The 18,576-nt window shown below is 62.7% G+C and overlaps 3 protein-coding genes and 1 non-coding gene across 7 annotated transcripts; 2 read left to right on the top strand and 2 right to left on the bottom strand.

Moving 5' to 3' along the window:
* MCRIP2 (MAPK regulated corepressor interacting protein 2) lies at nucleotides 88–11,847 on the bottom strand. Of its 2 annotated transcripts, XM_018039979.1 has the most exons (6): nucleotides 11,705–11,847; nucleotides 4,868–4,982; nucleotides 2,027–2,182; nucleotides 1,032–1,159; nucleotides 699–800; nucleotides 89–477 (listed from the first exon to the last, which is right to left on the bottom strand). In XM_018039979.1, the coding sequence occupies exons 1-6, from the start codon at nucleotides 11,706–11,708 to the stop codon at nucleotides 407–409; spliced, it is 576 nt and encodes a 191-aa protein (XP_017895468.1). In that variant the 5' UTR covers nucleotides 11,709–11,847; the 3' UTR covers nucleotides 89–406. The 2 variants fall into 2 exon arrangements, with proteins under 2 accessions (XP_017895469.1, XP_017895468.1); XM_018039980.1 differs by lacking the exons at nucleotides 2,027–2,182; nucleotides 11,705–11,847 and adding an exon at nucleotides 5,090–5,245 and having other exon boundaries at nucleotides 88–477.
* On the top strand, nucleotides 11,961–14,398 carry METTL26 (methyltransferase like 26). 3 transcript variants are annotated; one of them, XM_005697339.3, is made up of 6 exons: nucleotides 12,149–12,786; nucleotides 12,947–13,109; nucleotides 13,284–13,343; nucleotides 13,885–13,952; nucleotides 14,043–14,121; nucleotides 14,199–14,398. In XM_005697339.3, exons 1-6 carry the CDS (start codon nucleotides 12,590–12,592, stop codon nucleotides 14,244–14,246), a joined length of 615 nt encoding a protein of 204 aa, XP_005697396.1. In that variant the 5' UTR covers nucleotides 12,149–12,589; the 3' UTR covers nucleotides 14,247–14,398. The 3 variants fall into 3 exon arrangements, with proteins under 3 accessions (XP_005697397.1, XP_017895466.1, XP_005697396.1); XM_005697340.3 differs by lacking the exons at nucleotides 12,947–13,109; nucleotides 13,885–13,952 and having other exon boundaries at nucleotides 11,961–12,786; nucleotides 14,199–14,397; XM_018039977.1 differs by lacking the exons at nucleotides 12,947–13,109; nucleotides 13,284–13,343; nucleotides 13,885–13,952 and having other exon boundaries at nucleotides 11,961–12,786; nucleotides 14,199–14,397.
* On the top strand, nucleotides 12,013–12,083 carry TRNAG-CCC. Its single transcript has one exon. It is a non-coding gene; the product is annotated as a tRNA-Gly (tRNA).
* On the bottom strand, nucleotides 14,735–18,557 carry WFIKKN1 (WAP, follistatin/kazal, immunoglobulin, kunitz and netrin domain containing 1). The gene is made up of 2 exons (XM_018039962.1): nucleotides 17,190–18,557; nucleotides 14,735–16,307 (listed from the first exon to the last, which is right to left on the bottom strand). The coding sequence occupies exons 1-2, from the start codon at nucleotides 17,358–17,360 to the stop codon at nucleotides 14,826–14,828; spliced, it is 1,653 nt and encodes a 550-aa protein (XP_017895451.1). The 5' UTR covers nucleotides 17,361–18,557; the 3' UTR covers nucleotides 14,735–14,825.

Genomic DNA, 18,576 nt, shown 5'->3' with positions numbered 1-18,576 from the left:
CAAGTCATGCCCGGCCTGTGACCTGGACCCGAGTGCCCCTCCCCCCGCTCACTCCCCACAGCCCACCGAGTCAGGGCCTCTCCAAAAGGCAGTTTCTCAACTTTATTAGCCTGGAGCTCCTCCCTGCCAGCCCCACGGGCTGGTCCCCGGGCACAGTGAGCAGGACTGAGGTCAGACAGTTTCAACCCCTGGCCCCCGGCAGCCTGGAACAGCTGGGCCAAAGGGTCAGCAGGGGCAAAAGTCCAAATGCTGGCACTTCAGGTGTGGCCGGCGCCTGGCCAGGCCCAGGGTGAAGCACGGCCTGCCACAGCTGGTGGACAGGGCGCCGTGGTCCTCTCCTGGCAGAGGGTCCAGCGTGGGGCAGGGCCGGGCCCTGCACAAGACAGCCTTCCTTCCAAAGCTGTGGCTAGGAGCAGTTGGTGATCCTGGCCAGGAACTGCTGTGCCCACCACTCGTCCAGGTCAATGGGCACGAAGTCTGTGGAGAAACAGCAGGCTGGGCAGTGACACACCTTCCCGGTGGGCCAGCGTGTGTCCCCCTCCAGCTGGCCACAAGCCCCTCACCCAGATCCCAGCTGTAGCAGATGCTGGGAAGAGTGGATCAGGCTCCATTCCTCACCCCACCCCCTTGGGGCTAGAACCTGGCTGAGCCAGGTCAGGGGGGAGGGGGGCACTCCTTAGGGGTGGGGGAGGGCTCACTCTGCAGCCGGGGGTTGGGGGTCCTCTCCACGTACTGCACAGGCCTCGGCCCGCTCTCACCGGCCGGGCCACCACCCAGCTGCTGCTCCACTTGCTGCCAGGCTGTGGGGAGAGGATGGTCAGACTGAGCCAGGCCCCTGGCACCCTCCCACCCTAGTGGCTAGTCTGGACCCCTGCCTGGAGCTGGGAACAGGAACGGGCAGCCTGCTGGACGGTCACAGGACCGATGGGCCCAGAGCCCAGGTACGTCCCAGCCCTCCAGGGACTTCAAGTTCAGGTTACAGTGGGAAGGGGACCAGTGGCCTGGGCCACTCCCTCAGGCCTCAGCGCTACCTTCTGACACAAATCGGACGTTCTCCTCGTGGGCCAATGTGTAGGGCTCCTGGGTTCCCTCGAGGGACGGGGACATGGCAGGCGGCCGGCGGCCATTCACCCGATTGAACACGAGCCTCGGCCCTGGGCTGTGGGAAGGCGAGGAGACGCTCAGCCACGTTCCCAGGCCAGGTGCTACCTGGCAGAGCTCCCGGAACAGTCGCAGGCCACCCCGCCCCACAAGCCAGGCCCACTCCAGGCACTTCCCTGAACCGCAGGGCAGCTGTGGGCTGCAGCTGGTGGCCGAGGCCTTTCTCCTGCAGGCCTGCATCCCCAACAGCTCAGCTCACACCTCACCTGGCCCTGAGGCAGGTCTAAGTCCGCAGAGGGGCTCTGTGTCCCCAGATCTCCGCAGAGCCCCATGCTCAAGGCACACAGACGGCCCCCCCATGGGTCTCTCAGGAACCTCCACTGCCACCTGCCTCCCCCCTCCCCACTGACGGGCCAGGCCTCCAGCAGCCCAGGTTCTGACCTGAGTAAACAGGTTTTTCGGCCCAACCCCACCCCTAGGCACAGTTCTTGGTCACTTTCTCCCCCACAGAAGCCTCTTCATCTCAAGACACCCCAAGATGGAAGGAAGGACCCTAACGAGAGCAGGTGGACTTTGCCCTTCGCAGCTGCCCCGGCCCCAGAGACAGCTCCTGGTCTGGCTAGACAGTGCCAAGTGCTGAGTGGGCCATCCTGAGTGGGGAGGGTGACCGTGGCCCTGGTCCACCCCTGCAGCTTCCAGGCAAGGACAGTGCTCTTGCCCACAGGGCAGGAATGCTGAGTGAGGAGATGGCCCTGGGTGCTGGAGCCTGGCCTGGTGGGCGTTCAATGTCCAAGTGGCCACTGGGCCCACCCCGGCCAGCCAGGCCCAGGGCATGGATGGGCTGCCCTGGCCGGAGGCAGCTGGCCCAGCCCTGCACACATGAAGCCCGGGACAGGGCCGTGGAGGGAGCGGGGCCCACACCTACAGCAGGAGGTGGGAGCCGGGAGTCCTGGGCTGCACGTGCCACTCCGCCAGGCACTCGCGGTCCCGCCGGCCTGCTCGCCATCCTGGGCTCAGGTGCCCCACCGCCGCGCGGGGTTCCTCCTCAGTTGAGAGGGGCACTAAAATAAAGAGGAGCATCCTGAGGGGCACCAGTCCCGCCAGCTCCAGGCTGGCAGGTCAGGTGGCCACAGAGAACGTGGAGGGGCAGGGCTGCTCCCAGGCTTGAGTGATACCAACCAGAGGATGTGGATGTCTGTCCTCAAGTGGGACAGCCCCTCGCCTGCCTGCTAACCTTACCCTTGCAAGGCCAGAAACTCTAGGAAAACTTGGAGACTGAGCATCCAAGAAGAAAAAAAAGAATTGCAGTCAAAGGCTACGAACTGCCAAGTACTTAGAGGGTGCTTTCCCTGGTGGCTCAGTGGTAAAGAATCCGCCTGTAACGCAGGAGACCCAGGTTTAATCCCTGGGTCAGGAAGATCCCCTGGAGAAGTAAATGGCAACCCACTCCAGTATCCTTGCTAGGAGAGTCCAGTCCATGGGGCTGCAAGAGTCAGACACCACTTAGTGACTCAACCACCAGAGGGCGGCCTGGCTGGGGCTGAGAAGGGGCTCAGGCTGGCACCTGCCTGCCCCCTGCTGGCAGTTACGTAAGGTGGCTCTGCGGGCCCTCTGGAGGAAAGGGCACTGCTCCCCTGTGCGCCTATGGTCGGGTCCGGTGCCAACCCCATCTCCACCCTCGTGCCAGCGCCCAGGGACACGGTCCACTGGCAGGCCCTGCCCACGGCAGCAGCAGCTGTGGACTCCCTGCTCAGGGCCAGCCAACTAGGGCCTCCTCTTCATCCCCTTCACTATCCTCCAACGTAGACCACCCACCCATTTTCATCCAAGGCTCAAGAAAGAAGTGACCTGTGCAGGGTCACACGTGGTGAGTGGATGGCACCATCAGAACTGTACGCCTGTCAGCCCGAAGCCCACAAGGCAGCGCAGCTCCCAAGCCTCCTCCCCCATCAGCCTGCCTCCCCTGCACCATCAGCTGGTCACAGGGTCCCCTTTGCTCTTTTCCCCTGACAGCAGGTCTTACTCTCTCTGGCTCAGAGGGAGAGAGCTCATCAGAGGCCCAGACTCACACAGCCTGTTCACCACCATGGGCAGCGCCCAGACCCAAGCCCAGTCAGGGGCAGACGCTTGGGGCACACGCAGTGCACCAGGCACAGAGCACCCCAGTGGCTCAGACTCCTTCCCTGGCAAGCCTGGCTGAGGGAGGGTGGACCGGAAGTCTGGGTGGAATGATTTTGGTGGGTCCCCCTCGCCAGAAGTTTCAGGAGCAAGGCTGGGGGTCCCAGTGTGGGAGACCTGTAGGTGCTCTGGCCTCCCAGTGGGGGCTTGCCCCTAAGGCTGGGAGGGGAGTGGCTCAGGGAAGGGGTGACTTCAGAGGGAAGGGGGGATGGCACAACCAGCACAGTCTGCCTTCCCGCTGCCCCCCTGCCAGGCGGGGCTGCGGAGCCGGGGCAAGCACCAGCACCCCCGAGCACCAGCACCCCCGAGCGGGACCTGGCTGGCTGCGGCCCCTGGTCTCTTCCATCTCTCTCAGCATTCGGACCCTGCACACACCGCATGCTTCCTCCCCCACTCCCCAGCAAAGGTGCATGGAGAAAGCACAAGCTTCTCCAGGTGAGAGTGGGAGCTTCCTGCCTGGGTGACCAGGCGGGGGCTGACACACCTGTGCCTCGTTTCCCTCCCCCCGCCCCCTCCCCGGGGAGGTGGGGGAGGGCGGCTGAGGACCAGGGCTGATGTCACAAGGCAGGGTCATAGCGCAGTGGGCCCTGGGACGCGCCCCCCTCCCCACGGCCGCATGCACCCCTCTCCCCGGAGGCGCTTGTGGTCCTCACAGGACCAGCCTCAGAGTGTCAACGTGCTGTGCTCCCAGCAGGAGGCCTAGAAGGGTCTCACAGGCTGCCCCCACCTGTGGCATCTCAGGCTGGCACTGAGGGGGAGGGCAGGTTGAGGGCGCGCAGCAACACAGCCCCCAGCTCTTCCCAACCCAGAGGCCGTCCGTCCTCAACTAGAGAAGAAATCCCAAAGCCTGTTAGTGCTGCCCCCGCCCACCCACAGCACGCAGGAGCCTCAGGCCTCTGTGGCCTGGACCAAGCCCTGGGCCCTGAGCCTGCAGAGAATAAGTAAGACCAAAGCACAGACTCGAGCCAAAAAGTTACAGGTTCAGTCCCGGAGATGGAAGCGCTGACCTCCTGGGCACAGTGACTTGGAGGCCACAGTGGTTGAACTGAGGCTCCCAGCAAAACTGCTGGTCAGGAAAAGCACTGGTTGGGGCTTGGGGAGAAGGCGGAGGAGAGCGGCGGCCTGGCAGGGCCCGAGGGAACCACGTGCACCTCTCCCCCGCTGCTCGGCCAGCACGGGGCTGGCAGCCTCCGGCAGCGGCCGCTCCCGCCCTCCGGGGCGAGTCCCCAGCAGTTCCTCTCAAAGCGTGGCCTCCGCCGCCCAAGGTCGGTCCGGGCACCTGACTCAGCCGCCTGGAGCCCCTAAGATCCAGGAGGGGGTCGGCTTCCTCCCGAATCTGGGTGCGTGGGGCCCCAGGACTCCGAGGAGTGTCACGAACCCCCGGCCCGGTTCCTTCCGACCAAGCCAGGTGCCAGGTGAGGCGGAAGCGCGGAGTCGCGGTCGCGAGCCGCAGGCGGGCCGGGTCGGCGGGCTCCGCCCCCTCCGCGCCCGCCGGGAGCATGTGGCCCGGGCTCCGCTAACCTTTCCCCAAGGTCACCCTCGCGGCCCCGCGAAGGCCGGCGGGGGAGGGGAGGGCCGTGCGTCTCACCTCGACAGAGGCCAGGGGCCTGGCGGCTGTGCCCGCGGGTGCTGCGGGGTCGGCGCGGAATGCCGGCATTTCAGGAGCTCGCCGAGCCTGCTCTCCACCTGCTGCTGCGTGGGACCTGCGGGCACCGGGAGCGCGCATCAGCCGCCGGCGCCGCGCCGGGGGCGGGCAGCGTGTGCGGACCCCCGCCCGTCCCCTCCCCGCCTTGCCCGTCCCCGCGCGCACCTGTGCGCCGCTGCGCGACCAGCTTGCTGGGTCCCTTGGTGATGGTGTACATTGTGCGGAGGGCCCGCAGCGCGCCCGCGCCCTCCGCGCCCTCCCCGCCCGCCGGCCCGCGGCCAGACCTCGCGCCCTCCGCCCGGCTGGCACTCGGCTGGCGCCGAGGGCGCGGCCCCTTTAACAGGCTGCCGGCGCCGCGGGGAGGGGGCGGGCCCGCCGCACACCCCCGGACCTTAAAGGGCCCGCGCCGAGGCTCGAGGCAGGGGTGGTGCTCGAGCCTTGGGGAAACTGGGGGGACCCCCCGGCGAGGTCTGAGGGCGGAGTTTAAGCAAGTTTCTCAGGGCCCGGGCCGCCGTCCGCCACTGGAGGAGGCCCTGGGGGCCACGGGCACCCAGACGTGGCGAGGCTCTGGCTCAGGCCCTTGTGGGGTCGGCGGTGGTGTCCCAGGAGCCGAGGAGTTGACAGGGGCTGGGAGTGATCTGTGTGGACTCTGGAAGCAAGGGTGTCCCCACGCACCGCAGGTCGGAGGCCCTCCGCCAAGGTGCTTGGGCCGGCCTGGGCCAGTGCTGCGGTTCACTCACGCGCGACTGAGGGGGGTCAAAGAGGAGAACAGCGGTTCGGCCCCCTGGTTTGGGCAGAGACATGACGGCCTGGGAATCTCCCTTTCATCCTACGGGACAGGAGCAGGGTGCCAGGGTACCGTCTGCCACGTGTGCGCCTGCAGACCCCAGGAAGGGGGAGGGAGGCCCCTTACCAATCCAGGAGCACCCTGGGGGGTGCAGAAGGCAGGGGAAGGAGCCCAGCTTGTCTGTCATCCCCCGCTGGCAAAAGAGCACTTACTCCTCCACCCGCCCCAGGCACTGGGGTCAAGAGGCGAGACCTATTGCACTGGTGTGCCTCAGGAGGAACCAGACCTGCCTGCAGGGGAGAGGTCTGGGGGCTGGGCCCTAGCCTGCCCACTGCTCCTTCCCTAGGGTGAGGTGGAGCTGCCCCCCTCCCACAAGGCCTGTGACCTGAGAGGGGAGAGCATGCTCAGGGAGCCAGGGCATCAGCACATGCCCCACCCGCGCCCCCGGCCATGCTGGGCCTGCGTCCCACCCCTGACCCGTCCCCGCCCCTCCCCCACCTGCTGTGCCAAGGCCAGCGTGGTCCTGCCATGCGTCATCTTTGCTGGCGGCCCTGGTCTCTTCAGTGGCCTCGAGCACAACGCTAACTCACACTAGGGAGACTTTGAAGGGTGAGGGGCCTGGGGGTGGGGAGGGTCTCTTCCAGAAGGCACATGCTTTGGGCAGGAGGAGCCAGGCCCTGGGCTGACAGAGAGCTGAGGGTACCTCCTCTCATGGGTACCCCCTCAGGGCAGCTTGGAGAGGACCCTGTTGGGCAGGCAGGCTTGGCCTTGATGGTGGGCAAGGCTGCTAGACCCTAATGTCCCAGCCCTGACCCTGGCCCTTGTCTGAGGTCAAAGGTTGGGTCCAGAGCCCTCGGACAGACTCCAGGAGAAAGCCACAGAAGAGGAATTGTCCTGCCAGGTGAGAGGGGAGGGGTGCAGGATAGGCTGGGGGTGGGGGAGGGGGGTGGGTGAAGGAACCCAGAGGGCCCCCAAAGACACTGAACCGGGGCAGCAGGCAGCCAGGGGGAAGAAGGCCAGCTTGTAGGGAGCAGGCAGCAAAGCCCTGACACCTGTGTGCAGGAGGGCAGGGCCTATCTCCCCACCTCCACCGCCACCCAGGGGCCTTCCCAGACTCCCTGCTGCCAGAACTTAGCCTGAGCACCTGACCCACCCTGACTTGCGGACAGAGCCAGGAGGCATGGGGAGGGCCCAGCCTGAGCCCGGAGAGTCAAGGTCTAGTTGGTCTGCGACCAAGAGCTCAGGTCGGTTCTCTAGTTGGGGTAGGAAGCCTGGCCAGTCTGGCCTTGCCTGGACTACACTGTCCATGACAGGGAGCAACCTGCTAAGCCCCCCGAGACAGCGTCTTGCAGTCGGCAAACATTCCCTATTGTCAGAGAGGCTGGGAACCCAGCCCAGAGTCAGTCACGGGCAGCTGAACAGGAGGCAGGAGCCTCACCCAGCAGCCAGCCACAAGCCCAGAAACGCCTGGAGCCTCACAGAGAACATGGGCGTCATAGCAAGCAGGGACCTTTACCTTACTGACTCCAGTTAACCCTAATGAAGACTTTAGGGTTTTTCTCTTCTTTGCTGTTGTTTAGTCACTAAGTTGTGTCTGACTCTTTGCAACCCCAAGGACTGTAGCCCACCAGGCTCCTCTGTCCCTGGGATTCTCCAGGCAAGAATACTGGAGTGGGATGCCATCCCCTCCTCCAGGGGTTCTTCCCAACCTAGAGATAAAACCCATGTCTCCTGCATTGGCAGGTAGATTCTTCACTGCTGAGCTACTGGGGAAGCCCTTCTCTTCTGTGCGTGTTAGTCGCTCAGTCATGTCCAACTCTTTGTAACCCCATGGACTATAGCCTGCCAGGCCCCTCTGTCCATGAAATTCTCCAGGCAAGAATATTGCAGTAGGTTGCTAGTTCCTGCTCCAGACTTTCTCTTCTAAAAGGCTCTAAATATGATACTGAATTTTCATATTACAGGAGAAAGTTTAAGTTTTCAGCCCTCCTCAGTCATTTTGCAGATCTGAAGTTCATGCCCTCACCAACCCAGACTGGAAAATGGGCTTCTGCCAACAAAGCGTGGTCAGTGGCCCCAGGAAAGGCTCTGGCAGGATGCTCCTGTACCTGCCACCAAGTGTCCAGGGACTGCCCATCCCTTTTTGTTTGTTTGGCTGCAGCTTGTAGGATCTTAGTTTCTTGATCGGAGTTTGAGCCCCGGTCCTGGGAGAGAGAGCACTGAGTCCTAACCACTGGACAGCCGGGGAATTCCCAGGGCTTGCCCGTTCCCACACCCAAGTACAGTGAGTTGAACAGTGGCCCCTCAAAGAAGCACCACCTGGAACCTCAGAAAATGACCTTGTTTAGAATAATGGTCTTTGCAGATATAATTAAAGCAAGGGATTTGAGATAAGGTCATCCTAGATTAGAGAGGGCCCTAAAATCCAGTGAAGCCTGTCCTTGGGAAAGGAGAGGGTCATATCCTCCCACTGTGTGAAAATTGTATAGACCCTAATTATGTTGAATTGGTTCATAGTGCTGTTCAGGTCTGCTCTATCCTTCTACTTGTCTATTCATCCTATTAATTTTTAAAATTCTATTAATTTCTAAGAGTTTGATATTGAAACGCCAACTGAAAATCTTACTTTATCTACTTAAGAAAATAATTGTCATATATAGTGGAACTTTATGTAACTTTATATTTTCCAAGTATCCTGTAAATGTGTTATCATACTTTCATAACTTAAAAAAGAAAAAAAATTAAAGATAAAAAGGAGAGGGATATTAGGACACAAAGAGACCCAGAGGAGAGATGGCAGGGAGGTGGCCACAAGCCCAGGAGCGCCTGGAGCCACAGATGCGCACGGAGCTGTGCTTCCAGTGGGCTGGCTTCCGGCGGGCTGTGGGGAGCCGACATCTGTATTCTGGACTTCTGGCCTGCAGGACTGTGAGAAAGGAAACTGTTGTTTGGAGCCACCACACTTTGGAGTAATTTGTCACTGTAGCTCTGGAAAATCAATATACTGAGGGAATCAGTAGTGGGCGAGCACCCTAGGTATGCACTGCAGGGCTCGGGAGGGAGCTCAGCAGGTGGCAGGCGCCTGGGCCTGGACCCCAAGAAGGAAGCTGGATGCCACTGTTGGCTCTGGACATCACGAGGCGGCAGGAGTAGCCAAAAGGGCCCTTCCGGCTCCAACAGTAACCCTCAGGACACAACCTCAGGAGGTAGCACTGAGCGCAGGCCCAGGTGTGGGACGCTTCCAGGGGTCCCATGTTCAGCAGCTCCTGGGGGGCTTCAGAGTCTTACATCTGGGACTTTATGGAAAGTGTGTGCCCACACACATTCACACAGTCCCAGGTGCTCCCATGCATGCATTCACACACGCATGTGCGCTCATAACTGCAGCGAAGCCCACTGCTCTGCCCTGCCCACTGCCTCTGCCTCTGCCCCAGGCTCTGAGCCTGCTGAGTGTGGAGGAAGGGCAGGTGTCAGTCACACAGAATCCAGCCCAGAAGAATGAACGGCAGGCAGAGAGCAACTTGAGGTCAAGGTCTGTTAAATGGAAGACCTTGCTGGGCATGTGGGCAGCACCTACAACATGAAGGCTCCCTCCCTCCTATAGGACGCACCTCTGACACAAAGAGTGTGGGCTTTCCTTACTAACCAATCCTCTAGTTCTCTTTGGACCCCAACTGGGTATCCTACAATCTAAGTGGATTCTAACTCCACCCACCCATTGTCCACACAGATCCACAGGCTCAAGGCTCAGTCCCACAACACAACAGGCAAGAATACTGGAGTGGGTTGCCATCCCCTTTTCCAGGGGATCTTCCTGACCCAGGGATCAAATCAGTGTCTCCTGCAGCTCCTGCATTACAGGTGGATTTGTGACTGACCAGCTGTTAATCGGGGTCCTGTAGCTTGCCAGAATGACTCACAGAACTCAGGGGAGCATTCTGCTTACCTTACTGGGTTGCCACAAAGGACACAACTTGGGAACAGATGCAGGAGATGCCCAGGGAAGGTGTGGGAAGTGGTGCAGAGCCCCACTCTCTCCCCGGGAGCCACCCTCCCAGCCCTCCACGTTCACTAGCTGGAAGCTCCCTGACCCCCTCCATTTGGGATTTGAGTGGAGGTCCATCACATTGGTAGGACTGGTTAATAATGGAGATTAGCTGCGTCTCCAGCCCCCTATCCCAGGAGGTCAGAGGTCAGGAGTGGGGCTGGTTTCCCCTGGCAACCGGCCCCTCCCATCCTCCCTCTCCTGACTTGTCACCTGTCTGGTGGGAGCCCAGGTGAGATTGAAAGGGGCTTGTTATGCATAACAGATACTCCTCTCACCCCTTCCTTCAGGAAATCCCAGGGTTTTAAGAGTTCTATTCAGAAATCAGGATGCAGACCAAATATACATTTCCTTTTTCTTTTTTTGTAAGTTTCTTTGGCTGCTCTGTGTCTGGGTGTTTGCTGCCGCACTGGGGATCTCTGATTTTCATTGCAGCATGCAGGCTCTTTAGTTGTGGCATGTGAGATCAAGTTCACTGACCAGGGATGATGGCTCAGCGGTAAAGAATCTGCCTCCTGTGTGCAGGAGACGGGTTCAGTCCCTGGGTTAGGAAGATCCCCTGGAGGAGAGCATGGTAATCCACTCCACTCCAGTATTCTTGCCTGGAGAATCCCATGGACAGAGAAGCCTGGCCAGGCTACAGTCCATGGGGTCGCAAAGAGTTGACTCGGCGACTAACACTTTCTTTCCCATTGGGAGTGAGGCGTCCCAGCCACGGGACTACCGAAGACATCCCTGTGTTGTTTATTGCATGAGAGCAGCGCAGGGCAGCCCAGGGACGCCAGGGAGCTTTGTGCCTCTTGGGTGGGCGAGGAGCCTGAGGGGCCCGGGTGGAGAGGCCCCAGCTGGCCACTGACCGTCACAGGTGGGGGCAGAGATTCACACTGAGGGACACCTCTTGTCCACCTGTAGACGCAGAAAATACCCAACAAACCAGGTGCACATGCGTTGCTCGGTTGTGTCGCCTCCCCCACTGTTCGAGGAATTTTCCAGCCAAGAATCCCGGAGTGGGTTGCCATTTCCTACTCCAGGGGATCTATCCCACCTCAGGGATTGACCCCATGTCTCCTGCGCCTCTTGCATCGACAATGCTGATTCTTTACCACTGGCACCACCTCGGAAGCCCCAGCAAACCAGGACTTGAGGCAAAAGTGAGTCAGGTAAGGAGAGCTTATGAAATGAGAAAGTCGGCTAAGAAAAAAGTGTCCTAACGCTGAATGCTAAAGGGGCTGTCTGGAGGCAGGCCCACTGAGTGAAACTTTCCTAGGGGCCTTGTATTCACACTGGCCAACTCTACACCACCTCTTGTCCCTAAGAGGCAAGGCTGTCCTCCCCGTCTGACGGCATTCATACTGTGTAGTCTCTGGTCCCACTCTGCATGCCCCCAAGAGAGCAACCCCAGACTAAAGCCCGGTCAGCGCCATTCGCAGAGCTTCTTGTCAGAGCGACCCTGGGTGTGTGAGGGGCGCAGGGAGCGTCTCGCGCAAGAAAAAAAAAATCTCCCAGCAAAGGAGCTAAGCTAGACCTGAGTGTTGAGCGCCACCTCACGCCTGCTAAGAAACAACCAGGGAAGAGCGGTCGAACACACAAACCGGCCCCCGACGAGACTCAGAGGTCACCGACCCCTCAACACCCGTGAACCCTGGGTTTGCACTGCTTATCGCAGGGCCACAGAGACGCGCTGAGCAGTACAGGCCTGTCTCCGCAGGCGGCCCGCCTCTCCCGGGGCCGCGCCCCGTCCCACCACAAGGAGCTCCGCCCCGCCGCCCCCGCCCACCACAAGGAGCTCCGCCCCGCCGCCCCGCCCACCACAAGGAGCTCCGCCCCGCCGCCCCGGCCCGCCCCCGCCCCCACCACAAGGAGCTCCGCCCCGCCGCCCCCGCCCACCCGCGGCCCAGCTCAGACGAAAGCCCAGTCGCACCCCGGAGGCCTTCCCATGGCCCCGTACCCATAATTTCCGGAATGCCGCGGTTGCTATGGTTTCCCCAGCGTCAGTTCGAATCCAGTCGGCAGAAACCGTGTCCCTCATCGCCGCTCCTTCCCCTGGAGTGCTGGGTGCCCGAGAGACTCGGCGGGACTCCCGCCTTCCCGCCCCCCGCCCCTCAAGTCCAGTGCTCCCCGCCCCTCAAGTCCAGTGCTCCCAGCCCTGCTGCTCGCGTCGCAGCGACGCCTGCGCTCTGACGACTTCGCCCGGGGCTGGGCGGCGGGGCTTGCGTCACGATCTCCTAAGTCTCGCGGACAGCGAAGCTGCCAGCCGCGCCGCTGGTGTAGTGGTATCATGCAAGATTCCCATTCTTGCGACCCGGGTTCGATTCCCGGGCGGCGCAGGTTACAATACATACATTTTTTCCCTCTCAGCCCCCTAAAACCCCCGAAGGATTTAATTTTAAAAAAAAAAAGCCAGACAAGGGGAAGGAATCCATTCCATTGCGACAAGAATGAGACAATTTCGGAGTAACAAGCACTATGAAAAAGTGCTAGGACAGCCACGGGCACCGGGTGCTGAGCTAATGGATGCCTGTAAACTAACGACCCAAGCTTGCCTCCCGATTCCTGTCCCGAGGTGGCGGCTCGAAGCGCGCCTCCCGGGACTGCGGTGCCTTTAAGGCGCGGCGCGTGTCCTCCTGGGGATTGTAGTCCGTGGAGGGAAAAGGCCAATTGCAACGCGGCCAGGCCACAGCCCCTGGCCCCTCGCGGTGCCTGACTACCACTCCCGACGGGCCCCGCGGCTCCGGACTACCAATCCCGAAGGGCCCCGCGGTGCTTGACTACCGCCCGCGACGCTCCGGCTGTGCCAAATTCGCGAAGGCGCGCTCCGCGGGGGATTGGGAAGATGCTGGTTGCGGAGGCCGCCGAGCGGAACAAGGAGCCCATCCTGCAGGTGTTGCGGCAGTACGTGGACTCAGCCCAGCGCGGCGTCCGAGTGCTGGAAGTGGCCTCGGGCTCGGGCCAGCACACAGCCCACTTCGCGCGAGCCTTCCCCTATGCGGAGTGGCAGCCGTCCGACGTGGACCAGCGCTGCCTGGACAGGTGCGGCGGGAAGGTGGGACCCTGCGGGTGAAAGTGGGCCCCGTCCCGCTGCCCTGGACCCCTTCGCTATTGTGGTTCCTCTAAGCCTCCCCCAAGCAGGATTGCAGGGGCTCAGAAAAGGCTGCACAGGCCACCCCCACCACGGGCTGTCCTCCCGCAGCATCTTGGCCACCACTCAGGCCCACGGGCTGCCCAACGTGAAGGCCCCGATGTATCTGGACGTGACCTGGGATTGGAAGCAGTGGGGCGGGATCTTGCCGCAGTCGCTGGACCTGCTGCTCTGCATCAACATGAGCCACATCAGCCCCCTGAGTTGCACCGAGGTCTGTGGGAGCACGGGCGAGCCACCCAGGGGCCACCCACCAGGGCCATGTGGCACTCTTTCCTGTGCTGGGAGGGAGCGGAATGCCCGGTCTGCCCTATATCAGCGATGGGGACTCAGGCCGGGGAGGTCCCGGGAAAGCTCCTCATTGCTTTCCTGCCTTCCCCCTCCGCAGGGCCTGTTCAGAGCAGCAGGACACCTGCTCAAACCCAAGGCTGTGCTCATCACCTATGGGGTGAGTGCTCCTGCCTGAGATGGGCCTCCCCAGGCAGGCGGCCTTGGCTGTCCTGGCCTTTCTGGACTGCCTTCTCGCCTTGGTATTTTTAGTTGCCTTTCCCTCCAGCTTCCTGTCAGCACTGAAGCACACCCAAGCCCTCTGCTCTCCAGCACTCCCCCGTCACTTGCCCTTGCTCAGCACCGTCCTCCACTGCCCCCTGTCTGAGGCTCACCGAGGCGTGGGTCCTTTCCATTCTGTGGGTGCCATCCTCGGCACTGTCCTCCACTGCCCCCTGTCTGAGGCTCACCGAGGAGTGGGCCCTTTCCATTCTGTGGGTGCCATCCTCCCCCTCCCTGCCCCGTCTGAGGCTCATCGAGGAGTGGGCCCTTTCCATTCTGTGGGTGCCATCCTCGGCACCGTCCTCCACTGCCCCGTCTGAGGCTCACCGAGGCGTGGGCCCTTTCCATTCTGTGGGTGCCATCCTGCAAGTGTGCACAGTGCTTGGCTACAGACAGCTGAGCCTGTGGACAGTAGGCAGAATCGTGTCTCCCGTCCACAGCCCTATGCCGTCAATGGGAAGATTTCTCCCCAAAGTAATGTGGATTTTGACCTGATTCTCAGATGCAGGTCAGAACTGGGTGGGTAGGGGGCTTGGCTGGGGGGGCAGGTGGGTCAAGTGACCCCCAGGCCACAACCCCACCTCTTCCCCTCATGCAGGAACCCTGAATGGGGGCTGCGGGACACCTCCCTTCTCAAGGACCTGGGCCAGGCCAGTGGCCTGCTCCTGGAGAGGATGGTAGGTAGAGGGCTGTGGGCGAGGGCAGCCTCCCTGGGGACCAGGAGCAGCTTCTCCAGCCCAAGTATCTCCCCTAGGTGGACATGCCAGCCAACAACAAGTGCCTAATTTTCCGGAAACAGTAACTCCCTCTTCCGCGATGCCTGTGTCCCTGGACAAAGCTCCTGCCGCCCTGGGCCAGACTGTGGGGCATGGCCCTCCCCAGACTGGGGATTCTTGACCAGTGGCCAACAGGGCTGCTGAGAACCTAAGAATAAAGCCTTTCCTGCTGCCCCACTGCTGGTATCTCCCATGTCATCTCCTGGGACCATCCCTGCAGAGTGCCTGTGGGCAGTCTGTGTCTCTGAGGTTTCCATACTGGGCACAGGAGGGGTCTGGCCTGTGGGTCAGGACTCGCAGGCATCCTGGACTCTGCTGCTCCCCTCGGGCAGTGAGGGGATGGAGGGAGAAAGGCCCCGGGAATGCCGAGGCAGGACCAAGCTGACTGCCTGGTCCTCTTGACGGGGGGAGGTGGCACCCACCTCCCAGGCTGGTCCTCACTGGTGCTCCCTCCTGATCTCAGAGCGGAGCCACGTGCGCATGCGAGGGCCAGGCCCCCAGCACCCACAGGCTGTGAGGTCCAGAACTTTTATTCAGGCAGAGGGGTGGGAGTGTGGGGAGGGTGGGGCATGGCGGGGAGCTGGGGCTGTGGATTGGTGGGCAGGCTAGTCCTGGAAGCGGTTGAGCAGTTCACAGGCTTTCCTCTCTAGCAGCTCAGAGATCTTCTTGACGCGCTTCTCGCTGGCGGCGCGCACGTAGCTGCCCGCATCCAGCATGGCCACACCATCGCGCACCTCGCCCATGATGACCAGCGGGCTGTCGCCGGCCGTCACATTGGGGCAGGGGCAGGCTCGGTCCACACCGATCAGCGTCACCTCCAGGTACTTGGTGCCCAGGAGCCTGAGGCCCATCTTGTCGTCCTTGAGCACTTCGTCCAGCGCCACGCGCGCAATGCCGCCGCCGCCCGCCTCGGGCTCCTCCAGCAGCTCAGTGAGCCGCCCCACGATGGCAAAGTCGCTGCGGCACAGGCTGAGCGCCAGCTTGCTGCGGAGCCGGCAGGCCTGGCAGGGCGGTGTGCGCGGCACTGGGCAGGCGTGCTCACAGCTCTCACGGCTCTCGAAGTTGTTGCCGTTGCCCTCGCAGCCGCTGTACTCGAAGGGGTGGCAGTGCTGCAGCAGCGGGCTGTAGGCCCAGCGCGGCTCCCAGCCCTGGCAGGGGCCCTGCACGGCCGGCAGCGCACAGGCGTCCCCGGGGTCACGGGCGCACGCCTGCTGGCATGCCTCATAGGTCTCGAAGCCCTGGGCGCTCCCAGCACAGCTGCCCACAGGGAAGGTCATGCAGCTGCGCCGCTGTGGGTCAAAGTGCCAGAGGACCCGGCCAGATGGGGGGCCAACACAGGCCTGCGAGCTGGGCAGGCACTGGGCCGGGGCGGTGGCGGCCTCATGGGCCCCAGCCCTGGCCGAATCCCGCTGGACCACAGAGAGCGGGAAGTCGGCCCGAAGCAGGCCAGCAGCATTGCGCGCCGTGCATGTGTAGAGGCCAGCGTCCTCGGGCCGGGCGTTGTAAAGCACCAGCTGCCCGATGCTGGTGACCACCACGTTGCCGTACATCTGGTCTGGCCGCATGATCAGGTTCTCCGGCTGGTCACTCTGCTTCTCCCAGGTCACGGCAGGGGGCGGGCGGCCGCTGACGTCGCAGTGGAGGCTAGCTGTACCCCCCACATATACTGCCTGCGGGGAGGGGCTGCTGTAGAGGGCGGGTGGCACTGGGGCATCCCCGGGCGTGGGGCGGGCGGTGGTCTCGGGGGGCCTGGGGCTGCTGGGTGGCCAGCTGAGGACATGCTTGCAGGGCACGACGCGCAGGTGCAGGCCGCGCAGGCAGGCCTCAGCATCCATGTAGCAGCGGTTGTAGTAGGTAAGGCCATCCGAGGCGCAGGTGAAGCTGGGCTCCTTCTCGCAGCGGTCCCGGCAGCGGCACACTGGCTGCCCATCCCAGATGTCGCAGTCGGAGCCCTGCTGTGCACACACGAAGCCCTCGCACGAGGCCACCAGCCTGGGTGCATCCGGGCCGCCGTCAGGGAAGCGGGCGGCCACACAGCTTTGCAGCCCACACACGTTGGTACAGCACTTCTCGGTGGCTGCACAGTCCTGGGGGGTGGGGGGCACAGCTCAGCGGGCACCTGAATGCTCCCTCCTGCCCAGCCCCAGCATGCCCAGCTTGGGCGGGGAAAGCCTGCTGCCCCTCCTTGCGTCAGTGTCCCCTCTGGAGCTGAGCAGGTTGGCTTTCCACCTGGGGGTGAACCACAACTGCCAGCAACCCCTCACAGATCACCTTGCTGAACCTAAGCCCCCAGTCCCTTGGCCCCCAAAGCAGGTGGTTGTTAGTCCCATCGTACAGATGAGGACAAGAAGGCCTGGGGAGGATGTACGACGTTCTTAAGGCCACAGCAGTGCCGCGGGGTCAGGCTGCAAGGACAGCACATCCAGATGGCCCTGGCCTCTGCCTGGCTGGGCCCGAGAATGGCTAGTTTCAGGGTGGGGCTGGGCAGGTCTGGGGACTGAGAAGTGAAAGTCGCTCAGTCGTGTACGACTCTTTGCGACCCCATGGACTATACCGTCCATGAATTGCTCCAGGCCTCAATGCTGCAGTTGGTAGCCATTCCCTTCTCCAGGGGATCTTCCCAACTCAGGGAATCGAACCCAGGTCTCCCACATTGCAGGTGGACTCTACCAGCTGAGCCACTAGGGAAGCCCATTCAATCTTCAGACACATGAAGGCAGCATCTGGGGGTGTCTGTCCCCAGGGCCCCTCACACGGAGCACAGTGCAAAGAGTGGGGGAGCCCCAAGAGAAAATGATCTCCAGGGTCAAGGGTGGCTGGGTCCTCTCTGCCGTGCAGGCAAGGCCTGGGTCAGGGGTGAGATCTGGGCTCCTCCGGCGCCGACCAACCAGACCCCCAAGACACCCTGGGCCCTCCAGGAGCTGGTCTCCCCCACAGCCGGGCTGGGGAGGGGGACTGCCTGTGCTCACCTGATCTCCGCCGCACTCTCGCTCACAGGTGCTTTGCGCGTCCACCCACAGGTTGGGGCTGAGCTGGTTGGGGCACACCCCCGGGTGGCCTCCAGGGCCTGGCGGCAGGCTGGCCCCTGCAGTCAGCCCAGCCAGGAGCAACAGCGGCAGGAGTGGCCTCAGGGCCGGCATGAGGACCGCGGGACCACAGGGTGGGGGGTGTGGCCACTAACCCCTCCTCAGACCCTGCCGAGCCCCACACCCTGCAGGCATCCACCCTCCCAGACCTGTGATCCGCGCCCCTGCTGTCTGCCCTGGGCTCCCCTGTGCCCCAAGGCTGGAGCCCACAGCGGACACTGGCCTCGGACCGGGTAGAGTGGAGTCTGTGCATGTGGCACCGGCCCCTCCCCCGCCTGGCCCCTCTGGTCAGCTCAGGGCAGGGGGCGGGGAGACAAGGAAGGCTGGGGAGGGGCTGGCGCCCAGCAGCACAGAGACACTGGCCACGAGGGTCACCAAGGGGCGGAGAAGGGCGGCTCTGGACAGAGAGGGGAGGAGGGACTGCTGTAACTGGAGCCCCTCCTCCCTCCAGGCCCTGGATTCAGGGATGGAAGGGCCCTGGGATCAAAGCTGCCCTGCAGGAGGGGGCAGGGCTGGCCGGCCCCTTCCCCAGAGCAGGCTGCCCCCTGGGAGTCACTGTCCGTGCAGGGCTGCGGGGGCTCTGCATCCAGCCCAGTCACCGTGGGGTTCTGCTCCCCTCCCAGGGGAGCCTCTTCCCCTGCTCCTTCCCACAGGCACAACCCTACCGCAGGTCTTGGGGTCAAATCTAAATGCTTTCTGCTGGAGAGAGGCATTCTCAGCACAAAGGTACCTGGTGGGCGGGGCCGCCTGGGCTTGCTCTGGTGACCAGTGGTTGGTGGGAGGAGGAAGCTGATTCAGGGCAGAACTCTGCATTTAGGCCCGCCACCCCCTACCCAGGCGCCTGACCCCTGGTCCAGGGCTTTCCTCAACTGGCTAACGGTGGGAGCCTGCAAAGGGGGGGGTCTTAGAGCCATGGTCACATGAGACATGGACACCAGACAGGCTGTTTCCTTGGACTGATTTGAGTCTCAGTGGTCGTGTGTGGCCCTACGTGGGGCCATGCGGTCCTAGGAGAGACCAAGGGCATCTAGGAACACCCTGAGGAGAGTCCCAGGAGACCTTAAGAACAGCCAGGACCCAAAGGCATTGGCCTGTCCCCCGCAGGTGGGAAGCCCCTCGTGGGCAGGGGCAGATCAGGGCCCAGGGGCCGACTGCCCACTCTGAGACCGACGGGAAAACATCCTGCCACCCCGTGCCTGACCTGCTGACTTGAGAGGCAGGGTCCTAAGATCCTGGTCTGGTGCAAACACCAGGAGACCCCCCCAGGTGC

Source organism: Capra hircus, chromosome 25 (assembly GCF_001704415.2).
Source record: "Capra hircus breed San Clemente chromosome 25, ASM170441v1, whole genome shotgun sequence".
Lineage (NCBI taxonomy): Eukaryota > Metazoa > Chordata > Mammalia > Artiodactyla > Bovidae > Capra > Capra hircus.
The sequence above is the reverse complement of the archived record's forward strand: the minus strand, read 5'-3'. Positions and strand labels throughout refer to the sequence as shown.

Coding starts and splice junctions, on each gene's coding strand:
- MCRIP2 (XM_018039979.1), bottom strand. Junction 2,183..4,867: donor GGCCCCTGGCCTCTGTCGAG/GTGAGACGCACG, acceptor GGTGCCCCTCAG/GATGCTCCTCTTTATTTTAG. Junction 1,160..2,026: donor CCCGGCTCCCACCTCCTGCT/GTAGGTGTGGGC, acceptor GCCTTCCCACAG/CCCAGGGCCGAGGCTCGTGT.
- METTL26 (XM_005697339.3), top strand. CDS start 12,590: ATGCTGGTTGCGGAGGCCGCCGAGCGGAACAAGGAGCCCATCCTGCAG. Junction 13,344..13,884: donor CTGTGCTCATCACCTATGGG/GTGAGTGCTCCT, acceptor TCCCGTCCACAG/CCCTATGCCGTCAATGGGAA. Junction 14,122..14,198: donor GCCTGCTCCTGGAGAGGATG/GTAGGTAGAGGG, acceptor TATCTCCCCTAG/GTGGACATGCCAGCCAACAA.
- WFIKKN1 (XM_018039962.1), bottom strand. CDS start 17,360: ATGCCGGCCCTGAGGCCACTCCTGCCGCTGTTGCTCCTGGCTGGGCTG. Junction 16,308..17,189: donor GAGAGTGCGGCGGAGATCAG/GTGAGCACAGGC, acceptor CCCACCCCCCAG/GACTGTGCAGCCACCGAGAA.